The sequence below is a fragment of the Erythrolamprus reginae genome, chromosome 6 (genome assembly GCF_031021105.1).
Source record: "Erythrolamprus reginae isolate rEryReg1 chromosome 6, rEryReg1.hap1, whole genome shotgun sequence".
NCBI classification, from domain to species: Eukaryota; Metazoa; Chordata; class Lepidosauria; order Squamata; family Dipsadidae; genus Erythrolamprus; species Erythrolamprus reginae.
Genome location: NC_091955.1, coordinates 91568006 through 91591282, shown reverse-complemented (window position 1 = coordinate 91591282; position 23277 = coordinate 91568006). Strand labels below are relative to the sequence as shown.

The following is a 23277-nucleotide window of genomic DNA, read 5'->3' as shown; positions in this document are numbered from 1 at the left end:
GCCTTTCACCTCTCTGCTGTTCTTCAGATGTGATGGGACTACAGATCCCATGCTTCCCATCCTGGCCAACTAAATTTTTTTGAAAGTTGCCATCTCAATGTACCCGGCAGTTTCCATACTGGAGAAAGCAGCTTCCCATCTGAAAAGTCTGCTGCTTTTCTTTATTCTGTCCTCGACTATTAATCTCAACTCGCTTGCAGTAAAAAATTAACTTTCAACAAAGAACATTCAATCTGGACAGTCCACCAGAAACTATATTGCTCCTAGGCTGCTCAGCTGGATTTTTAATGCAAAGAACATTATTTTCAAAAGGTAGAATATGCATCGAACAATTGGCTTCAGATAAAAATTACTTAGGATCCAGGGTCCTATTTCCAGGAGTTTTATTTCGCCTTTACTTGCTGCTAAGGCAAAACATGTTTTTAATAAGAGAAAAATAACCAAAAACCCCCACAAAAAAACCACCATACTAAAAAACAGATGTCTTGCAAAATAAATATTATTTTTCATGGCTGTTTACCCCTCCTATTTTTGTAATCACGTGCTTTATGAACCTGTGAATTACCACCACATTTCAATCTCGTATAGGGATACAGTGATACCTTGTCTTACAAACTTAATTGGTTCCAGGACGAGGTTCTTAAGGTGAAAACTTTGTAAGACGAAACAATGTTTCCCATAGGAATCAATGGAAAAGCGATTAATGCGTGCAAGCCCAAAATTCACCCCTTTTGCCAGCCGAAGCACCCGTTTTTGCGCTGCTGAGATTCCCCTGAGGGTCCCCTCCATGGGAAACCCCACCTCCGGACCTCTGTGTTTTTGCGATGCTGCGATTTCGCTGAGGCTCCCTTTGCTGGGAAACCCCACCTCCGGACTTCCGTTGCCAGCAAAGCGCCCATTTTTGCGCTGCTGGGATTCCCCTGAGGCTCCCCTCCATGGGAAACCCCATCTCCGGACCTTTGTGTTTTTGCGACGCTGCGATTTCACTGAGGCTCCCTGTTGCAACATACCCCTCCCTGGGAAACCCCACTTCTGGGATTCCGTTGCCAGCGAAGCACCCATTTTTGCACTGCTGGGATTCCCCTGCAGCATCACAAAAACACGGAAGTCCGGAGGTGGGGTTTCCCATGGAGGGGAGCCTCAGGGGAATCCCAGCAGCACAAAAACGGGTGCTTCGCTGGCAACGGAAGTCCAGAGGCGGGGCATCCCAGCAGTGGCAGTGGGTTTGTAAGGTGAAAATAGTTTGGAAGAAGAGGCAAAAAAATCTTAAACCCCGGGTTTGTATCTCGAAAAGTTTGTAAGACGAGGCGTTTGTAAGACGAGGTATCACTGTATATGTGAGTGTATGTATCCATGCACTCAGAGAAATCTATTGTTTTTCTTTTTTAAAAAATGATGGAACAAATAAGTTACCATAACCTCTCTGGGTTTTGTTTGTTTTTTACATTCAGAACCGTTTTGATTTGTATGTTTTCAATCTGCCTGCGGCTGGTTCTATTAAAATTGCTACCCAGATGAAATATGACGCAGAGGGGGGTTAGGGAAATTATAGATTCATCAAAGACTTCTGTAATGTTTTATACAATTTACAGCCAGTTAAGCATTCATAAATAGAATATCAGATGCCACACGAAACAGAGAGCTGCAAGTATTGTCTGGGAAAAGCATCTCACGTTCTTGTCCTTGAAATTTATTTCTGCTTCTTTTGGGAAAGACTTGAAGAACTACACTTATGTATGTTGGAAGCTGTCTTGTTTCTCCTAAGAGATCTTCCCTGAACTAGATTTTGATCAATGTTTCTTTTTCTGTCTTTTAACCTGGGGAGGTTGCGATCTGCTGCAGGTTTCTCAGAGCATCTTTTGCATTAATATTTTAAGATGCCCAAGGGAAGCAAAATTTATGCCAGGGTGAACCTACAAAACCCCTCTATGTCTGTGCATTTACCTATTTTTTACTTCCCAGCTCTCAACAAATACAGTGATACCTCGTCTTACAAACGCCTCGTCATACAAACTTTTCAAGATACAAACCTGGGGTTTAAGATTTTTTTGCCTCTTCTTACAAACTATTTTCACCTTACAAACACGCCGCCGCCGCTGGGATGCTCCGCCTCCGGACTTCCGTTGCCAGCGAAGCACCCGGTTTTGCGCTGCTGGGATTCCCCTGAGGCTCCCCTCCATGGGTAACCCCACCTCCGGACTTCTGTGTTTTTGTGATGCTGCAGGGGAATCCCAGCAGTGCAAAAATGGGCGCTTCGCTGGCAACGGAATCCCAGAAGTGGGGTTTCCCAGGGAGGGGTATGTTGCAACAGGGAGCCTCAGTGAAATCGCAGCATCGCAAAAACACAAAAGTCCGGAGATGGGGTTTCGAGGACTTTGGTGTTTTTGCGATGCTGCGATTTCACTGATGCTCCCTTCGCTGGGAAACCCCACCTCCGGACTTCCGTTGCCAGCGAAGCACTCGTTTTTGCGATGCTGGGATTCCCTTTCTGGGATTCCCCTGCAGCATCACAAAAACACAGAAGTCTGGAGGTGGGGTTTCCCATGGAGGGGGGCCTCAGGGGAATCCCAGCAGCGCAAAAACGGGCGCTTCTGCTGGCAAAAGGGGTGAATTTGGGGCTTGCATGCATTAATCACTTTTCCATTGATTCCTATGGGAAACATTGTTTCATCTTACGAACTTTTCACCATACGAACCTCCTCCCAGAACCAATTAAGTTCGTAAGACGAGGTATTACTGTACTCTTCTTAAGATGATAGTCAGGTTAGAAAGAAGACAAGTCGATAAACCAAGCTTTGATTTCAACTCCTTTTTCGAACTGTAACAAATTGGGACATTCCTCCTTCTCAAGTCTAATTAGAACACAAAATCTGATTAGCATAAAAATTTATTTAATATTCAGTCTTGGAAAATGTGGGGAAATATGGGGGGGGAGAAATTTTCCTTCTTTCCTTTTTTTTCTCTTCCATTCTTTCTTCCTTCCTCATTACTCAAAGCCAAAACAACTAAGACCAAAAAGAAAAAAGAGACACCAAAATGAACCAATGCATTTCTAAACTAAAATGTCACCTAAACGGATTTCTAAAATCGGCATACAGTTTGAGTCTCTTTATATAACCATCCTATCCAATGTTTTGATCTGCTTTGGAAGTTCCCTCAATCTCTGGAGCAGATTTGGGGGATAGGAAGGGATAGCATTGAATATATTGGGGTGGAGCAGTGGGGGGGGTGAATTTCCCAAGAAACTGGGTGTTAGACGTCATACTAACCAGGAATGTTTGCAGCAGATGAGGCTTGGGGGCCAAATGTGTCAAATTGTGGCAGCCAAAACCACAATTACAATTGCAATTATTAAATTAATTTTTGGGACCCCCCTGCAGAGCTCCTTGAGCTTCTGAAATCTTGGACTAATCACATGTGGGTCCTATAAACAGGTGCAAAATGATAGAACATCTAAAACAAAACAGGAACTGTGAAAAAGACTCATGCAGATGTATCAGAAATATTCTAGCATCCCATCCGAGTCAAACCTGATGCCTCGTAATTTGTCTCATCCAACGCTAAGTGATCTGAACCTCACATACCAGCCAAAGATGGCTAATGATAAACTTTAAAAATGTTTACGAATGGAAGTTTTTTCTTTCCAAATCGAATAAAAGATACAGAGACCAAACAAAGTTAAATACACTGCTCAAAAAAAAAAATAAAGGGAACACTTGAACAACACAATATAACTCCAAGTAAATCAAACTTCTGTGAAATCAAACTGCCCACTTAGGAAGCAACACTGATTGACAATCAATCTCACCTGCTGTTGTGCACATTCAACTTTGTACAGAACAAAGTATTCAATGAGAATAGGATGTGTTCTTTGAGTGTTCCCTTTATTTATTTTCTGGTGGCGTCCAACTCCAAGGCACAGTGGTCATCCCTGTTTTTTGTATGAGGGAGCCAGCATTGTCCAAAGACATGTTCTGCGGTCATAATGGCTATATGTGAAAAGCACACAGAACGCTGTTATTTTCCCACCAAAGTGGTACCTATTAATCTACTCGCATTTACATGCTTTCAAACTGCTAGGTGGGCAGGAGCTGCAGCAACAAACAGGAGCTCATCTGTTGCGCACCGCTCAGGTCTTGAACCCAGACTGTCAACTTTTCAGTTGACAAGCTCAAGTATCTTTAACACTGAGCCATTGCGCCCAGTGAAGGGCAGCACTTACCTTTGTATGCCGGGATGTATGCCGGGATGCCTCCGGGTGGGCAGCGGGCGTGGGCGGGTGGTTGGCAGTCGCGGGCCCACGGGCAGGAATCGGGTGCACACACCTGGTGTGAAATATCGTGCGAGAATGTGCACAACCACAAGATTTTGGCATGTTTTGCTGGTCTTTTGCTTCTAACACATGCACATGGGCAGAAGCAAAAAAAAAGGCAAAAAAGCCAAAATCTCACGGTTGTGTGCATTCTCGCACGGGATTTTACTTCCTGCGATGCACAGGAAGCAAATCTTGCGCTAGATGCACGCGCCCGGCTGCCAGTTGCTATGTGCTATGCACATAGCCCCACTTCCATTACCCGGATGGCATTCTCCCCCTGTCCAGGCAGCTGCCCTTTACTGAATGCGCCTCCTTCTAAATTAAACAAGGCTCCCAAAAGTTAAACCAGTGTCTCTTCAATCGTATAGTAAATACTGCCACCAATACAGTCCAACTCTTGATGTCTACCTCAACGCATTTGTGAAGTTTTCCTAACAACGGCATAGAAGTAATCTCCCAAGATATTTTTGCATTTTTTACTTCTCGGGCTAGTCAACGCTGCTAGTCAACCCTCCAATGGCCTTCTCTTTAAGTACTAACCAAGTCTGAGATCAGCCAAGGTCGGCTAGGTGCTGCCACCTAGCCAGAAATGTGTGATAGACCTTTTTTCCCCCACCAATCTGTCCAACCACAGGGCTGTTCTTCACCGATTGTCGTAAAGTTTGCCGACACCCAAAAGGACAAAGAGCAAAGACGTTTACAACAGCAATTGGCACAACAAATGCAACAGCTCAATACTGCCACTTGGGGAAACCTTACAGGCCTTGGAGGATTTACCCCACAGTACCTGGCTGTAAGTAATCGTCACATTTATTTACAATACTTTCAAAGTGAGCTTGCCATGCTGGGTTTAAAGTGGGCCTGGTTTAAATAAAGAAGGGGGCATCTCTGTCGTGAAAGGGTTGTGGAAATGAATCCATTGCATCAAAATATCCTGCAAGTGATGTGAAAGAATAGCTGAGATTAAGATAAAGATTGCAGTGAGATTTCCTCCAATTGGTGCTGTCACATTTTAATAGATGAAGTTTCTGGGTGAATGATTGTATCCTGAAGATATCAGGATAGCAGTTCTGAGCTTTACATCACTCGAAATGTTTTAGACATTGATGTGAAGTCTACTTTTTTATTTCTTCTCCTTAGCAATGGATTCTGTATATTTATCTCTTTTAATGGCTTAAGACGCTTTAAGAACATGTATCGCTGAAAGTTAAATATCTGCCTTTCAGATAAAGGTTGTTTACACCAGTGTTTCCCAACTTTGTCCACTTGAAGATATCTGGACTTCAACTCCCAGAATTCCCCAGCCAGCATTCGCTGGCTGGGGAATTCTGGGAGTTGAAGTCCAAATATCTTCAAGTGGCTAAGCTTGGGAAATACTGGTCTACACCAACCAGCTCAGTTTCAAATTTTAGAAGCTGCATTCCACACAACATGCTCCGCTGAGTCCATGGCTCCCTTACCTGCTACATGGCACCGACAGTGTGTTGTGTGAAAGCAGTTGTGTTTATCCATTCTTCGATGCAACATATGATGCAAAATTAGAAAATGGGTGAAATCAGGAACCAAGTCAAGCGCACAGCATGAAAAATGCAGTGCTCTACTATACAGATTCTCCTTTTTTAAGAAGGCACCTTTGGGAAGAACACGGTTGAAGTCCAAATGCAGGTAGTCCTCGACTTATGACCAAAAACCGAGCCCAAAGTTTCTGTTGCAAAGTGAAGGAATGGTGAAGTGAGTTTGGCTCCATTTTAACCACCGTGGTTAAGTGAAATTCTGCAGTCGTTACGTTAGTAATAGGGTTGTTAGGTGAATCTGGCTTTTCCTGTTGACTTTGCTCAAGGTTGTATCACCCCAAGGCACTATGAGTCAGTTGCCGGGCATCTGAATTTTGATCATGTGACCACTGGAGTGCTGCTACCGTCATAAGGGTAAAAAAATGGTCATAAATCACTTTTTTCAAGCCGTTGTAACTTCAAACAGTCACCAAATGAAAGGTTGTAAATTGAGGACTACCTATATTTGGAGCTGCAGTCTGCCTCTCTCATTACCCAGACGTAAGGCCCATCGATTTTAATGGGACTTGTTTCTAAGTAGACATGTTCAGCAGTAGCGGGTTACTACCGGTACAGATAAGGGCACGCGGCTTCCTGTCTCCAACATGCGCATGCACAGCCGAGCAAAATTTTGCTTCTGCACATGTGCAGGAAGCAAAATCTCATGAGGGGACACACTTCCCCTTTTTAATTTGCTTCTGTGCATGCTCAGCTTTTTAATTTGCTTCTGTGCATGCTCAGCAGCAAAAAAATTGCCGCAATGTCACGTGGACGTGTCCCCTCGCGAGATTTTGCTGTTTGCACATGCGCAGAAGCAAAATCTTACTCGGACGTGCACATGCATGATGGAAACACGAAGCCACGCGCCCTTATCCGTCCCGGTAGCAACCCGCTACTTATGTTCAGTTTGCACTAAAGGGTTCATAAAGAAGCCATGGATTCTCTCTTAATTTTTGGAATCCTGAAATGTTTGGCGGAAGCTCTGTGGTGCTTCACACATTCTCAGATATCATCCTATTTTTCTCTCTTGAAATTTGTCCGCTCCCCAAATGGCTGGGTTCGCATAACATGCTTCCTCTTTTGGGCTCAGCACCGTCTGAAATTGCCCTGATGCCAAAGGTGCACCAGTTGCGGCCCTATTTGGACCGGGAGTCATTGCTCACAGTCACTCATGCCCTCATCACCTCGAGGCTCGACTACTGTAATGCTCTCTACATGGGGCTACCTTTGAAAAGTGTTCAGAAACTTCAGATCGTGCAGAATGCAGCTGGGAGAGCAGTCATGGGCTTTCCCAAATATGCCCATGTTACACCAACACTCTGCAGTCTGCATTGGTTGCCGATCAGTTTCCGGTCACAATTCAAAGTGTTGGTTATGACCTATAAAGCCCTTCATGGCACCGGACCAGAATATCTCCGGGACTGCCTTCTGCCGCACAAATCCCAGCGACCAGTTAGGTCTCACAGAGTGGGCCTCCTCCGGGTCCCGTCAACTAAACAATGTTGTTTGGCGGGACCCAGGGGAAGAGCTTTCTCTGTGGCCGCCCCAACCCTTTGGAACCAACTCCCCCCAGATATCAGAGTTGCCCCCACCCTCCTTGCCTTTCATAAGCTCCTTAAAACCCACCTCTGTCGTCAGGCATGGGGGAATTGAGACTTTCCCTCCCCCCTAGGCTTATAAAATTTATGCATGGTATGTCAGTATGTATGATTGGTTTCTTAAATTGGGGCTTTTTAAATTAACTTAAATATTAGATTTGTTTATATTGTATTATTATTGTTGTTAGCCGCCCCGAGTCTACAGAGAGGGGCGGCATACAAATCTGATTAATACATAAATAATAAATAAATAAACATCACATGAATGCCACACTCACACACTGTCGATTTTGTCTCCCCTTTCCCACAAACCCACTTTCTGGATGTGCGTAATAATAACACTTGTCAAGGGTCCGACCAACAAACCCAAGCAAATCAGAACTCTTGAGCCTTGGTTCTTTCTCAACGCTCTTCTTTAATCAGCACAACTACAATGGAAAGGCAAACCTAAATCTTTCCTGCGGTGTCAGTCAGTGTTCCCTCTAATTTTTTTGGGGGGTGGGCGGAAAAGTATAGTGTCTGAGCGGCAGTCCCTTCGGGACTGAGCGGCACTCTTTCCCTCTCACTCTTTCCCTCTCGGCTTCTGGGCAGGTTTGAAAAACTCTGAGTTGATGATGATTTTTAAGTGAGCCATTGCTCACTGCTCAGCTTAGAGGGAACTATGGTGTCAGTATAATTCAGGGATGGTGAATCTTTTTGGGATCGAGCATCCAAATGGGAATGCATGTTCGGAGACTACAGCTGGTCCAAAATGCAGCTGCATGAACTGTCATGGGTTTGCTGAGGTATACACAGGTATCACCATCACTCCATGAGCTGGCTACTGATTGGTCTCCGAAAATGCAAGTTATAAATGCAAGGAATAAATAAATAACGTTTTGCACTTGTACAACATGTAGCAATTAGCACTAAGCCAGTGTGAATCATTGTGTGAATGTAACTTCTAGGGTTATTACTGACTTGGTTAAGAGTGTTGGATAGACAGGCAACATTTTTTATGAAATAAATTAGAATAATTTAGTTTAGTTTTAGTTTAGTTCATCTTAGCTTATCTTAGTTTAGCTTAGCTTAGCTTAGTTTAGTTCAACTCAGTTCCCAAAATGTATTCTCAGTGCTTTAACTAATACAACACAATCCCTGTGTCCGCATACTGTATGCTGAGAAAAATAAGCTATATTTTGCCTTCGTATGACAGCCTAATTCACCCAATATGGCAGGATTTTTAGCAGATGCTAAGCCCTTAACTGTCTAACCTCATTATGGCTTAATCTAGGCTGTTATGTATGCCTTTTTTGCCTTAGATGAAGCAAGTACATAATTTCTGTTTAAGTGTTTTTGGATTTGGTAAGAAAATGTTTGAATGAGAAATCTATTTGCAAGCTTTTTGTCATATGGAGCTATTCAGTGGCTGGTATATTTTAGGAGAGGGTTCTTTGGATTATATTTTAGCTGTGTCCACACTTAACCAGGTCAAATGAAGCCTAACTGGCTGCATTCATGCAACAAGCTAAGCTTGATTTATTTACTTAACTTTGTGTGTGTGTACACAACTTAATAAATTGTAAAATAATTTGGTTAGTTTAGAATTGATTATTCCAGAAGTTCACAAAATGGGCAACTTAAGAATCAGATAAGTGTATTAGGTGAAGTTAAGTGTATTAGATGCACATAACTCTTGCGGGGAATGTTCGTGAGGGAAATTGGTATTACTGTCGTGTTGCGGGAACCCACGGAAGCGAATGAGCAGTGCCAGTGGTCAGTAGATCATCAACTGGTGTTGTGGTGAAGGTTAGAGATGAACGTCCTTGTTCCGTTTCCCTCCAAGTGCGAAGTACATAATGGGTACGGAATTTCAATTTCGGAGGATGGAAATTCACGATAAAGACAGAAGTGGACAGCCATCCGTTGTGACTGATGAGGTGGTGCAGAAAAGTGACCCATTTTGTCACATGCTGTCTTGACATTACGTCCTCTCCATAATCCGCATACAGACAGGAAGTTGAACAACTATCCTTGTGGCGTGACCAGAACAATCTAGAACTGAACACACTCAAAACCGTAGACATGGTGGTAGACTTTAGGAGAAACCCTTCCACCTCTCGCAATACTAGGCAACACAGTATCAACAGTAGAGACCTTCAAATTTCTAGGTTCTATCATATCTCAAGACCTAAAATGGTCACCTAACATCAAAAACATCATCAAAAAAGCACAACAAAGAATGTTCTTTCTGCGCCAGCTCAGGAAGCTCAAACTGCCCAAGGAGCTGCTGATACAGTTCTACATTGAGTCTGTCATCTGCACCTCTATAACTGTCTGGTTTGGTGCTGAAACCCAACAAGACCGACACAGACTTCGGAGGATAATCAGAACTGCAGAAAAAACAATTGCTGCCAACCTGCCTTCCATTGAGGACCTGTATACTGCACAAGTCAAAAAGAGGGCGGGGAAAATATTTACTGACCCCTCGCATCCTCAACATAAATTGTTTCAACTCCTATCCTCAAAACACCACTATTGAGCACTGCACACCAAGACAACTAGACACAAGAACAGTTTTTTCCCGAACGCCATCACTCTATTAAACAAATAATTCCCTCAACACTATCAGACTTTATATTAAATCTGCACTTCTATTTCTACTAATTTTTCTCATCATTCCTATCATCCTTTTTCTCCCACTTAAGACTGTGTGACTGTAACTTGTTGCTTGTATCCTAAGATTTTTATTAATGTTGATTGCTTCCTCATTGGTTATTTGACCCCTATGACAATCATTAAGTGTTGTACCACATGATTCTTGACAAATGTATTTTTTTCTTTTATGTACACTGAGAGCATCTGCACCAAGACAAATTCACACTTGGCCAATAAAATTCTATTCTATTCTATTCTAATCTGAAACAATTTTGTGATGAATCGCAGCAGTGTTCATGCCCTTAGCATTCAGGTCGTGTATTACAGCACGCACTTCGCACTTGGAGGGAAACGGAATGAGGACGCTCACCTCTAACCTTCACCACAACGCCAGTCAATGATCTACTGACCACTGGCCTGCTCGTTCAATTCCGCTGGCTTCTCGCTACACGATAGTAATAATAATAATAATTTATTGGATTTGTATGCCGCCCCTCTCCATAGACTCGGGGTGGCTAACAACAATAATAAACACATCATGTACAATCCAATAATAAAAACAACTACAAACCCCTATTATAAAACCAAACATACACACAAACATTCCATGCATAACTTGTAATGGCCTAGGGGGAAGAGCTATCTCAACTCCCCCATGCCTGGCGGTATAAATGAGTCTTGAGTAGTTTACAAAAGACAGGGAGGGTGGGGGCAGTTCTAATCTCCGGGGGGAGTTGGTTCCAGAGGACCGGGGCCGCCACAGAGAAGGCTCTTCCCCTGGGGCCCGCCAAACAACATTGTTTAGTCGACGGGACCCGGAGAAGGCCAACTCTGTGGGACCTTATCAGTCGCTGGGATTCGTGCGGTAGCAGGCAGTTCCGGAGGTAATCTGGTCCATTGCCATGTAGGGCTTTAAAGGTCATAACCAACACTTTGAATTGTGACCGGAAACTGATCGGCAGCCAATGAAAGCCACGGAGTGTTGAAGAAACGTGGGTGAATCTTGGAAGCCCCACGATGGCTCTCGCGGCTGCGTTCTGCACAATCTGAAGTTTCCGAACACTTTTCAAAGGTAGCCCCATGTAGAGAGTGTTGCGGTAATCGGACCTCGAGGTGATGAGGGCATGAGTGACTGTGAGCAATGACTCCCTGTCCAAATACCAACCTCCCCAGCGAACATTCCCTGCAAGAGCTACGTGCCTTGTAACCTTACTTTCCAGATAACCCTCTTATTTCTTCTGTCCTATTGACTTCAAAGTCACAGACAAGTTTGGTAAAAAGAAAAGCAACAGGGCAAGGGAATCTCGCGGGGACAAATAATCAGCATTCTCACATTCTTTCTTCAAGTTATTCCTGAGTACCTGTGTACCTGAGCATTTTATGATCTGTGTTTGAAGACCTGATTGTCTTCTACACCCCTGCAGATCTCAAATTCTTCAGATCGCGAGTAATTCTACACCCACCGCACCATGATTGACACTGGTTGTTCGTAAATATACGGAATTAATGAATATGAAAATGTTCAGTGGCAGTCTTCTGCACAGGGAGGGAAAAATAATTATCGAAATTTCTCAATGGTCTGAATTATGTTGTTTGTCCCTTCTCCCACCCCTGTCGCCTTTCCCTGCTGTGCGTTTAGATAAAAGGGGCCAAGCTCCACAATTATATTTTCTGAATGCAGCATCAGTACACAGGAGTGGCATCGTGGGCTTTCATTCAATACAGCTCTTTTAAATTTCATAATTGGATGTCAATTTGAAAAGATTTCTTTTCCCTTGGCGAGATGGTTCAGGTTGCCAGTTAACCAATGCATTTCTACAGTGCCCCCCTTTTTATCTCCCCTTTATTAAGTTGCATAAGCAACTGCCTGGTTTGATCAAACTGAGAGATGCTTAGATGTACTGCAACCAGGGTTTCCATGAAGCTTGAAACTTAGAATAAAAAGTTTGGTTTGAAGGATCAGGACGACATTAGAATGGACATTCAGTATTCATTGGGACCAGTAGTGGGCTGCTGCATGGATGGTCTGGTGCGCAGCCCCAGTTTGAAAATCGGAGATGTGCATGCATCTCTGTGTCTCTAATGTGCACACATGCGCCCGTGCGAGATTCAGCTTCTGTGCATGTGCAGGAAACCAAGTCTCATGTGAGGACACTTTGCTGATTTTTGGCATTTTTTTGCTTAAGAAGTTGCTGAAAATTGGCAAAATCTTCAGTGCTCAAGAGTCCTCGTGTGAAATTTCGGTTCCTGCATATGCGCAGAAGCTGAAACTCATGCTGGCGTGCACATGCACACTGGACACACACACCCCTGTGCCAGTCACCAGGAGCACATCGGGAGCACCAGCGATGGGCATCCCTTCCGTGATTGGGACATGGATGGCGAAAAGCAGGCTCGATGGGCCTACCGGAGGTTCATTTCCGAACTCCCAGTAGCCCCATTGGGTCCATTTTTTGCCTTTCCCAGGCTTCAGGAGGCTTTCCAGAAGCCTGGGGAGTGCAAAAAGCAGACCAAATGGGCCTACCAGAAATTCATTTCTAAACTTCTGGTAGGTGCGTAGTGCCCGTTTTTCACCATCCACAGGCTCCAGAGGCCTTCCTGAAGCCTGGGGAGGGTGAAAATTGCCTCCCCTGCCCCCCAGAAGGTCGAAAATCAGCTGCCAGCATGCACATGTGTGCTGGAGCTGACATAGGGCAATTAATAATGAATAATTAATAATTTATTGGATTTGTATGCCGCCCCTCTCCGTAGACTCGGGGCGGCTAACAACAATAATAAACACAACATGTACAATCCAATAATAAAAAACAACTAAAAACCCCTATTATAAAACCAAACATACACACAAACATAACATGCATAACTTGTAATGGCCTAGGGGGAAGAGCTATCTCAACTCCCCCATGCCTGGCGGTATAAATGAGTCTTGAGTAGTTTACGAAAGACAGGGAGGGTGGGGGCAGTTCTAATCTCCGGGGGGAGTTGGTTCCAGAGGGCCGGGGCCACCACAGAGAAGGCTCTTCCCCTGGGGCCCGGCAAACAACATTGTTTAGTCGACGGGACCCGGAGAAGGCCAACTCTGTGGGACCTTGTTGGTTGCTGGGATTCGTGCGGTAGCAGGCGGTTCCAGAGGTAATTTGGTCCATTGCCATGTAGGGCTTTAAAGGTCATGAACAATTCCTTCCTTGCCCTCATATATGGCTCCGCATGCCACCTGTGGCACACATGCCATAGCTTTGTCATCACGGACCTAGCAGATTTCCATATATGTTTAAGTTTTTCATTCATAATGAAACTTTACACTAGGAGTCTACCTCAGTTATTACAAATTCTGTGTCACTTGGAATCATCAATAATCCAATGAAAAATGGTTCTGTCCTTCTGTAGCTTTATTCACACATTACAATATGCTCAAAGGTGCTTCGACTCATTTTGACATGTTGTGCGAAACCAGCCATTGTGATTTGGAAGTAATGGTTGGTGACCTAGCCTATGGTGTGATCCCAACCAAATATGGGTTATCCAGGAAGCTATGATTAAGCAAACCAGGACTTAGCCAATGTGGGAACTAGATTATGTGTAAGACCAGGAACTGGTTCCAAGGTTGTCCCCTGATAACAGCATCTCAGCAATGACAATTGACAACTGAATACGATATCAAAATCAATCGGTTGTGCCTAGGTCAGGGATAGGCAAAGTTGGCTCTTCTATGTCATGTGGACTTCAACTCCCAGAATCCCTGACCTAGCATGATTCTTTCAGGAATTCTGGGAGTTGAAGTCCACAAGTCATACAAGAGCCAACTTTGCCTACCCTTAGCCTAGGTGAATATTCTATACCAGTGATGGCGAACCATTTTTTGCTCAGGTGCCAAAAGGACATGCGCACACACATGTGTGTGTTTGTGTGCCCTCCCCCCATTCATGTGCACACAACTTCCTGTTTTCGAACTTCCTGTAAGCCTGTTGGGCCCATTTTTTGCCTTGTGCAGGCTTTCCTGAAGTCTGCACAAGGCAAAAAATGGGCCCAACAGGCTTACTGTAATTTTATTTTTGAACTTCCGGTAGGCCCATTGGGCCTATTTTTTTGCCTTGTGCAGGCTTCAGGAAACTTTCCTGATGCCTGGGAAGGACAAAAAATGGCACAATGAGCCTACTGTAATTTTATTTTCGAACTTCCAGTAGGCCCACTGAGCCTCTTTTGCACCATCCACAGGCTCCGGAGGCTTTGCTGAAGCCTGGGGATGGTGGAAACGTCTCCTCCATCCTCCAGAAGGCCAAAAATCTGCTGTGCATGCTGGAACTGACATAGGGCAACACCTTGGGTGCCCTCAGATATGGCTCTGCATGCCACCCGTGGCACACATGCCATAGGTTCGCCATCACAGTTCTATACAGTTGGATTGCCAAAATAGTGCACTGACATGCAGATCCCCTATGTAAATGCAACTCTGTGAAAAAAGAACAGCCCATTGTGAGGTTATTCGGGACCAGCCCTACAAACCATTTTAAGGAAACCGGCTTCTCTTTTGAAGTGGGAAGGTGGAAAATAACCTTGTGGTTTAACCAGGATGATTTATGTGGCCTCACTGTATGATAGATTAGGTTGAATGTGTATGACTGCATAGTTAGGGGGTTTATTGTGTTATTAATGCCTTCTTAAATGGATTTAATTTTTTATTATTAGATTTGTAATGTATTGTATTACTGTTATGCTGTGAGCCGCCCCTAGTCTTTGGAGAGGGGCGGCATACAAATCTAATAAACTATAAACTATAAACTATGTTAACTGCTAGACTGTAGAGGGCAATGATTAGTCACACTATGTTGGGCTGAAAATAGATTTAGCACCTGGCTGGCAGTTTTTAAAAAAAGAGTAAATTGATTAATTGTTTTAAAGCAGCAATGTTATTGAGTTTCCCCAGTGTCTGTGTGTTTCTTAATAGAGATTAGACATTAATATGGATTTACAGCATCGGCTCTGGGGACCTTCATTCCAACACCAGGCAGAAGCAAGAGACTGTATAAATGTAAAGGAAACTATAAGTATCCCAAATTTAATTTGATTCAGATAATTTTGCTTTAATCTTAACTTGTTGCGTTATTAACCCCATTGATGTTGTTGTTACTGTTAATTTGCAGCTTCTGCAGCAAGCAACTTCCTCCAGTAACTTGGGTGCCTTCAGTGGCATTCAACAAATGGCTGGTGAGTTAAAGCCTCTTTATTTATTCCTTTCCTTCTTTTTTCTCTTCTGGCTGAATTTTAGTGCTTTTCAGTGCAACTTCATCTAACCATGTGGTTTAAGAGGTGAGTATATGCAAAAGCAGAACACGAATTAAAGTTTACTTTGAGAAATAACATATTCAGATAAACAGTCTAAAGTCATACACATAATAAGTCAGAATAACAATCCAAATACAGTAGTACCTCTAGATACGAGCTGCTCCACATGCGAGTATTCCAAGTTACGAGCCAGGACGCAAGCGAAATTTCTGTTCGACACCCGAGCTCAAATTCGGGATACGAACCAAGCTTCCACTAGGTGGCGCAAGAATCTCCTTGCTTCTGGTTATCTCGGCGCGAAAAACAAAGTCTAAAGGCATTCGTTCGAGATGCAAGTTGATCGACTTACGAGCTCGGGTCTGGAACGAATTAAGCTCATATGTCGAGGTACCACTGTATTACCAAGTACATAGTCTTTCTTGCCAGTTATCTTTGTCATAATCAGCAAACAAAGATTTCAACGAAGGACATATTCTTTAAGTCCCATCGAAGCAGCAACCTCTCCTGCGCTGCTCTTATCATCCAACCGACATATGAATTTATTTTTATTTATTTATTTATTTATTTATTTATTCGATTTTTATGCCGCCCTTCTACGTAGACTCAGGGCGGCTTACAACATGTTAGCAATAGCCCTTTTTTAAAAACAGAGCCAGCATATTTCCCCCACAATTCAGGTCCTCATTTTACCCACCTCGGAAGGATGGAAGGCTGAGTCAACCTTCAGCCAGTGATGAGATTTGAACCGCTGACCTGCAGATCTAGCAGTCAGCTTCAGTGGCTTGCAGTACAGCACTCTACCTGCTGCGCCACTCCGGCTCTGACCACTGCAGCAAATGGGTGATGCTTTCATCCACTCTTGCTACACCAAAGGGCTTCAGCTCCAGAACAGAATAGAATAGTGTACATAAAAGAAAAAGATACATTTGGCAAGAATCATGTGGTTCAGCACTTAATGATTGTCATAGGGATCAAATAAGCAATGAATAATAATAATAATAATTATTATTATTATTATTATTATTATTATTATTATTATTTATTAGATTTGTATGCCACCCCTCTCCGAAGACTCGGGGCGGCTCACAACATTGATAAAAACAATATTATAGTAGCACAAATCTAATATTAAAAGAAATAACTAAAACCCTATCATATTAAAACCAAACAACACATACATACCAAACACAAATTATAAGGGGCCTGAGGAAAAGATGTCTCAACTCCCCCATGCCTGGCAGTATAGGTGGGTCTTGAGTAGTTTACGAAAGACAAGGAGCGTGGGAACAGTTCTGATCTCCGGGGGGAGTTGATTCCAGAGGGCCGGGGCCACCACAGAGAAGGCCAACTCTGTGGGACCTTATCAGTCGCTGGGATTCGTGCAGTAGCAGGCGGTTCCGGAGGTACTCTGGTCCAATGCCATGTAGGGCTTTAAAGGTCATAACCAACACTTTGAATTGTGACCGGAAAGAAACAATCAATATTAATAAAAATCTTAGGATACAAGCAACATGTTACAGTCATACAGTCCTAAGTGGGAGGAAATGGGTGATAGGGATGATGAGAAAAAACTAGTAGAAATAGAAGTGCAGACTTAGTAAAAAGTTTGACAGTGTTGAGGGAATTATTTGTTTAGTAGAGTGATGGCGTTCGGGGCAAAAACGGTTCTTGTGTCTAGTTGTCTTGGCGTGCAGTGCTCTGTAGCGACGTTTTGAAGGTAGGAGTTGAAACAGTTTATGTCCAGGATGCGAGGGGTCATATATCCATGTATCGTCTTGACCTCCTCTTTCTTTTCTACCTCTCGGGGTGGGGTTTCCTCCCTTTTAAAAATACTATGAATGCTTTGCTCTGAATGGAGCATCTATGGAAAAGAGAGGGAGGTGTCCCCATACGCTGTCAGTGTTTTATTCATAGAAAATGCCATTACTGCATTGGCTCCAGGGACTAATGCAGAATCCGCTTTCTGACAATATTAAATTGGCCCGTAGGTGACGATATTGCTGAGTTATTTCCTCTGGTGTGCAGATCTATTGGCACGTACTTGCCGCCCATTATTATGTGCCGCTCATAATCTGGCACGATTTTTTATGATTATTATTCTCCTCTCATTAAAAAAATATATCTTAATGTGATAAACAACATTTTCACAGTGCTGGTTTTTTGGAAACAGATTTGCCTTTAAGAAGCCCAATAATATTTTTTTTGGACTTCATCCTACAAAATAAGAAATGCAAGGACCAGAAAGATGTGTGTGTGTGTTTTGTTTGTTTGTGTGAGGGCAGTGAAAGATTTTTTCTGCATAGTACAGTTAGAGATGTATTGTGTCTCTGCAATTATGATCTATTGGTTGAGACAGCCCAAAGTCATGAGTATTCTTTCAAAGTAAATTGGATCCAGACTTAGCCATTGCATCAGTGAAACCAGCTGGGAGTAAAATAAGCCTTAGCTATTATTTTTTTCCCCCATTAATCTAAATGGATCAACTCTGCAAATGACAAATCTGAGATTGTCAATAGCACTCAAGACCCGTGCAAATTCACACATTCTCCAACCAGAAGCCTTGATAGCCAGTCTGCTGGGAAATATTTGGAACTATCTCCTAGCTTCATCACCTCTGCCTAACTGTAGACTTTTGAAGTACAAAACACTTAGATACTGATTTTTATTTTTTGGCTTCTCTGGTATTCTTTCTTTCATACACCGATGGGCCTCGATTTATATCCACAACTTTCTGTTACGGAGATAATTGTCAAGTCCCATTTTACAACCTTTCTTGCCAAAGTTGTTAAGCGAATCACTCAGTGATGGGTTGTAAATAATTTTGCCAGTGAGCTTTTTTCCCCTCTCTCTTTGTAGAATAGGGTAGGATGATGCTATTGGATGGAAAGTGTTATGGATTGAAAGTTGTATAACCAGAACAGGATATGATGAATGTATGAATGTATGGAGTATTTAGTTCCTGTTTTTATCCTCCCCTTTTCTTTTCTTATCTTTTTCCCTATATTTTTTCCCTTATTCTCTCCCTGTTATTTTCTAATTATCTTTAATCTTTATTTATTATTATTTTATTTATTTTATTTTATTAAATTTGTATGCCGCCCCTCTCCGAAGACTATTTTGTATTTCTATTCATGAAAGGGAACTATTTTTTAATTAGGTTCCTTTCTAATTTGGTTTATTAATTTGGCGATATTTGGGATATACTATATGGTGGGTTCTTCCTTTTTTTTTCTGCCACCTTTATATATATATTAGTTATCTTTTTTTTAATAGTAAGTTAAATACCGTGTTGGAGATCATTGGAAATATTTGCTCTTTTTCTTTCCCCTTAAGGTTTTTTTTCTTTTACTTTAAACGGCATTTATTATGGAAGAGGGTTTAAAGTATACAGTGATACCTCATCTTACAAACGCCTTGTCATACAAACTTTTCGAGATACCAACCCGGGGTTTAAGATTTTTTTGCCTCTTCTTACAAACTATTTTCACCTTACAAACCCACTGCCGCCGCTGGGATGACCCGCCTCTGGAATTCGGTTGCCAGTGAAGCGCCTGTTTTTGCACTGCTGGGATTCCCTTGAGGCTCCCTTCCATGAGAAACCCCACCTCCGGACTTCCGTGTTTTTGTGATGCTGCAGGGGAATTCCAGCAGGGGAATCCAGCAGTGCAAAAACCGGGGCTTCGCTGGCAATGGAATCCCCCTGCTGGGATTCCCCTGCAGCATCACAAAAACGCAGAAGTCCGGAGGTGGTGTTTCCCATGGAGGGGAGCCTCAGGGAATCCCAGCAGTGCAAAAATGGGCGCTTTGGCTGGCTAAAGGGGTGAATTTTGGGCTTGCATGCATTAATCGCCTTTTCATTGATTCCTATGGGAAACATTGTTTCATCTTACAAACTTTTCACCTTAAGAACCTCGTCCCAGAACCAATTAAGTTTGTAAGACAAGATATCACTGTATATGAAAATTGATATGGAGGAGATTTTTGAGAAAATAGAAACATTTTGATCTAATTAATTCGATGTGATTAAGAATAGTAACAGTCTAAAATGTATGCAGTTCTTCTTTTATTTTTTACTTTTTTATCATATGAGGAATTGGAATAATTATTATTTGGTCCAGATGTTAAATCGTCAGGAGGTGGCATTGGTTTAATCGGTGTATACCGAAATTGTAAAAATGTTATATTGTAAATTAATTTGAAATTAATGGTATCTTTTTTTTCTGTACACGTCATTGGAGAAGAAAAATAAATAAAAAATCACCCAGAATTTTGCCACCTGAGTTGTGATGTAGAAACCTCAGGTCTCCGATTTATTTGTCTTTTAACAGGACTGTGTGTGTCACTGCAAAGGGTACTATACCAGTTTTCTGCAAATGTGCTAATAGGCCATATGAGAGAATTCTACAAGCATCCATCTGCCGATTTTTAACAAGCCTGATTGGCAAGTGGATGTAACAACTGACATCTGTTCTTCCTTATTGATATGTAGATTTATGGTAATTGCTGTGAACAATAAGACACCAAATTACCTAAGGTGAACATTAAATTAAATTTTCATAGCCCTTCTCCTTATAAATACATTTTATAAAAATCTTACATTTTAAGCAGACATATTGTACATCCATTATAAGCATAATTTAATTGTATTTTTTTAATCTGCCAAGCAATGAAAATCTAACTTGCAATTCGTGCTGTACAAAATATGGCTCTATTTTGATAGCTGAGCAGTTTATATTATTGAAATCAATTAAATTCCATGTTTATTCTCAGCATTTTTTTCCCTCCAGCATAAAAACTAAGAAGCGTATCTAGAACCTCTCTTCCTTCTCTCCCTCTTTCCGAATGTACATAATTAACGTTTCTTCCAAAAAGTACTGTGTTTGTAGAATATTCAGTGGTTTCATCAAAAAATTATCAGATTATTTTTCATTTCATTTTAGAATAGAGTGAGAGTTGAAAGGGACCTTGGAGGTCTTCTAGTCCAATCTCCTGCTTAGGCAGGAAATCCTACACAAGTAGATGTCCAACATCTTCTTAAAAACTTCCAGTGCTGGGACATTCACAACTTCTGGAGACAAGATATTCCACTGTTTTCGGAGAGGGGCGGCATATAAATCCAATAAATCTAATCTAATCTAATCTGATTAATTGTTCTGACTGTCAGGAAATTTCTCCTTAGTTATAAATTGCTTCTGTCCTTGATTGGTTTCCACCCATTGCTTATTGTTCTACCCGCAGGTGCTTTGGAGAATAGCTTGACTCCTTCTTCTTTGTAGTAGACCCTGAGATATTGGGACACGGCTAGTCCTTCTTTTCATTAAACTAGACGTCCTCTATTCCTGCAACCGTTCTTCCTACGTTTTAGCCTCCAGTCCCCTAATTTTTTTGTTTGTTTGTTTGTTTGTTTGTTTGTTTGTTTATTTATTTATTAGATTTGTATGCCGCCCCTCTCCAAAGACTTGGGGCAGCTAACAACAATAAAAAAGACAATGTAACAAATCTAATATTAAAAAATAATCTAAAAACCCGAATTTAAGAGACCAATCATACAAACAAGCATACCATGTATAAATTCTATAAGCCTAGGGGGAAGGGAAAACATTTCAGTTCCCCCATGCCTGACGACAGAGGTGGGTTTTAAGGAGCTTGCGAAAGGCAAGGAGGGTGGGGGCAACTCTGATATCTGGGGGGAGCTGGTTCCAGAGGGTCGGGCCAAATGACATTGTTTAGTCAACAGGACCCGGAGAATGCCAACTCTGTGGGACCTAACTGGTCGCTGGGATTCGTGCGGCAGAAGGCGGTCCCGGAGATATTATCTTTGTTGCTAGATGAGATAATTGTTAAGTGAGTTTTATCCTATTTCGCCACCTTTCTTCCCACAATTATTAAGTGAATTACTGCAGTTGTTAACTTAGTAACATGGTTGTTAAGTGAAACCAGATTCCCAGCGCATCTGATCTGCTTCTTGTGAACCTGTTGCTGAATTCTTCCTTTCCTTCAAGGAAAAGGCAGTCAGGTTAATCAGCCATTCCTGTCATCATCAAAATCTGATGGTTTGCCTATTTGTTGATGACTCTAAAGTGTGCAATAGGGTTGATATTCCTGGAGGCGTCTATAATATGGCAAATTATTTAGCTTTACTAGATAAGTAGTCAAAGCAATGGAAACTGCAGTTTAATGTTTCCAAATGTAAAATAATGCACTTGGGCAAAAGGAATCTTCAATCTGAGTATTGTATAGGCAGTTCTGTGCTAGCAAAAATTTCAGAAGAGAAGGATATAGGGGTAGTGATTTCTGACAGTCTCAAAATGGATGAACAGTGCAGTCAGGCAGTAGGGAAAGCAAGTAGAATGCTTGGCTGCATAGCTAGAGGTATAACAAACAGGAAGAGGGAGACAGTGATCCCGCTGTATAGAGCGCTGGTGAGACCACATTTGGAATACTGTGTTCAGTTCTGGAGACCTCACCTACAAAAAGATATGGACAAAATTGAACAGGTCCAAACATGGGCTACAAGAATGGTGGACGGTCTTAAGCATAAAACGTATCAGGAAAGACTTAATGAACTCAATCTGTATAGTCTGGAGCAGTGTTTTTCAACCAGTGTGCCGCGGCACACTGGTGTGCCGTGAGACATGGTCAGGTGTGCCGCGAAGCTCAGAGAGAGAAAGAAAGCAAGAGAGAGAGAGAAAGAAAGCAAGAGAGAGAAAGAGCGAGCAAGAGAGAAAGAGAAAGAAAGCAAGAGAGAGAGAAAGAGAACAAGAGAAAGAAAGAGAAAGAAAGCAAGCAAGAGAGAGAGAGAAAGAGAGGGAGGGAAGGAGAGAGAGAGAAAGACATAGAGGGAGGTAGGGAGGGAGAGAGAAAGAGAGCAAAAAAGAGAGGAAGGAAGGAAGAGAAAGATGGGTGGAGATAGAGAAAGAAAGAGGAAGGAAGGGAGAAAAGGAGGGAGAGAGAAATAGAGTGAAAGGGAGGAAGAGAGAGAGAGAGAATTTTTTTGTCCAAACTTTTTTTAGCCCCCCGCCCCGCTCCGCTCAATGTGCCCCAGGGTTTCATAAATGTAAAAAATGTGCCGCGGCTCAAAAAAGGTTGAAAATCACTGGTCTGGAGGACAGAAGGAAAAGGGGGGACATGATAGAAACATTTAAATATGTTAAAGGGTTAAATAAGGTTCAGGAGGGAAGTGTTTTTCATAGGAAAGTGAACACAAGAACATCGGGGCACAATCTGAGGTTAGTTGGGGGAAAGATCAGAAGCAAGATGAGAAAATACTATTTTACTGAAAGAGTAGTAGATCCTTGGAACAAACTTCCAGCAGATGTGGTTGGTAAATCCACAGTCACTGAATTTAAACATGCTTGGGATAAACATATATCCATTGTAAGATAAAATACAGGAAATAGTATAAGGGCAGACTAGAAGGACTAAGAGGTCTTTTTCTGCCGTCAGTCTTCTATGTTTCTATGGTTGTTAAGTGAAATTGGATTCCCAGCGCATCTGATCTGGTTCTTGTGAACCCGTTGCTGAATTCTTCCTTTCCTTCAAGGAAAAGGCAGTCAGGTTAACCAGCCATTCCTGTCACCATCAAAATCTGATGGTTTTAATAAAGGTAGCCTAGTGAAGGTAGCTTCTCTGGTAGCTGAGCATTAGAAAGCATCCTGGCTGGATATTTAGCTGACAAAAGGTTTAGGTGATAAACAGAGCCAAGGCATGAATACCGCGCGGTGATTATACAGTTCCATCCCATTATGTCAGCCGTTAACACTTTGAAATGAGCCTGTTTTGGACAAAGTTGGCAGCGGGTTCAAAAGAGCTCCTCTGATTTATCCCTGGCACCAAGTCAGAAAAAGAAAAGCAGAGCTTATCTGTACTAAGTGCCTTGTTGCACAGTATG

General features: G+C 42.4%; 1 protein-coding gene across 30 annotated transcripts in view; it reads left to right on the top strand.

Annotated features, from left to right (window-relative positions):
- CELF2 (CUGBP Elav-like family member 2) overlaps positions 1-23277 on the top strand; it is a 591098-nt gene that overhangs the window by 524875 nt on the left and 42946 nt on the right. For 16 of the 30 annotated variants that reach the window (XM_070754402.1, XM_070754411.1, XM_070754404.1 and 13 more), the window contains 2 exons: positions 4950-5108; positions 15245-15308. In XM_070754402.1, coding sequence (XP_070610503.1) covers positions 4950-5108; positions 15245-15308 — 223 coding nt within the window. Of the gene's footprint in view, positions 1-4949; positions 5109-15048; positions 15133-15244; positions 15309-23277 lie in introns of all 30 variants that reach the window. The other 14 variants (XM_070754391.1, XM_070754421.1, XM_070754397.1 and 11 more) reach the window with 1 other exon arrangement.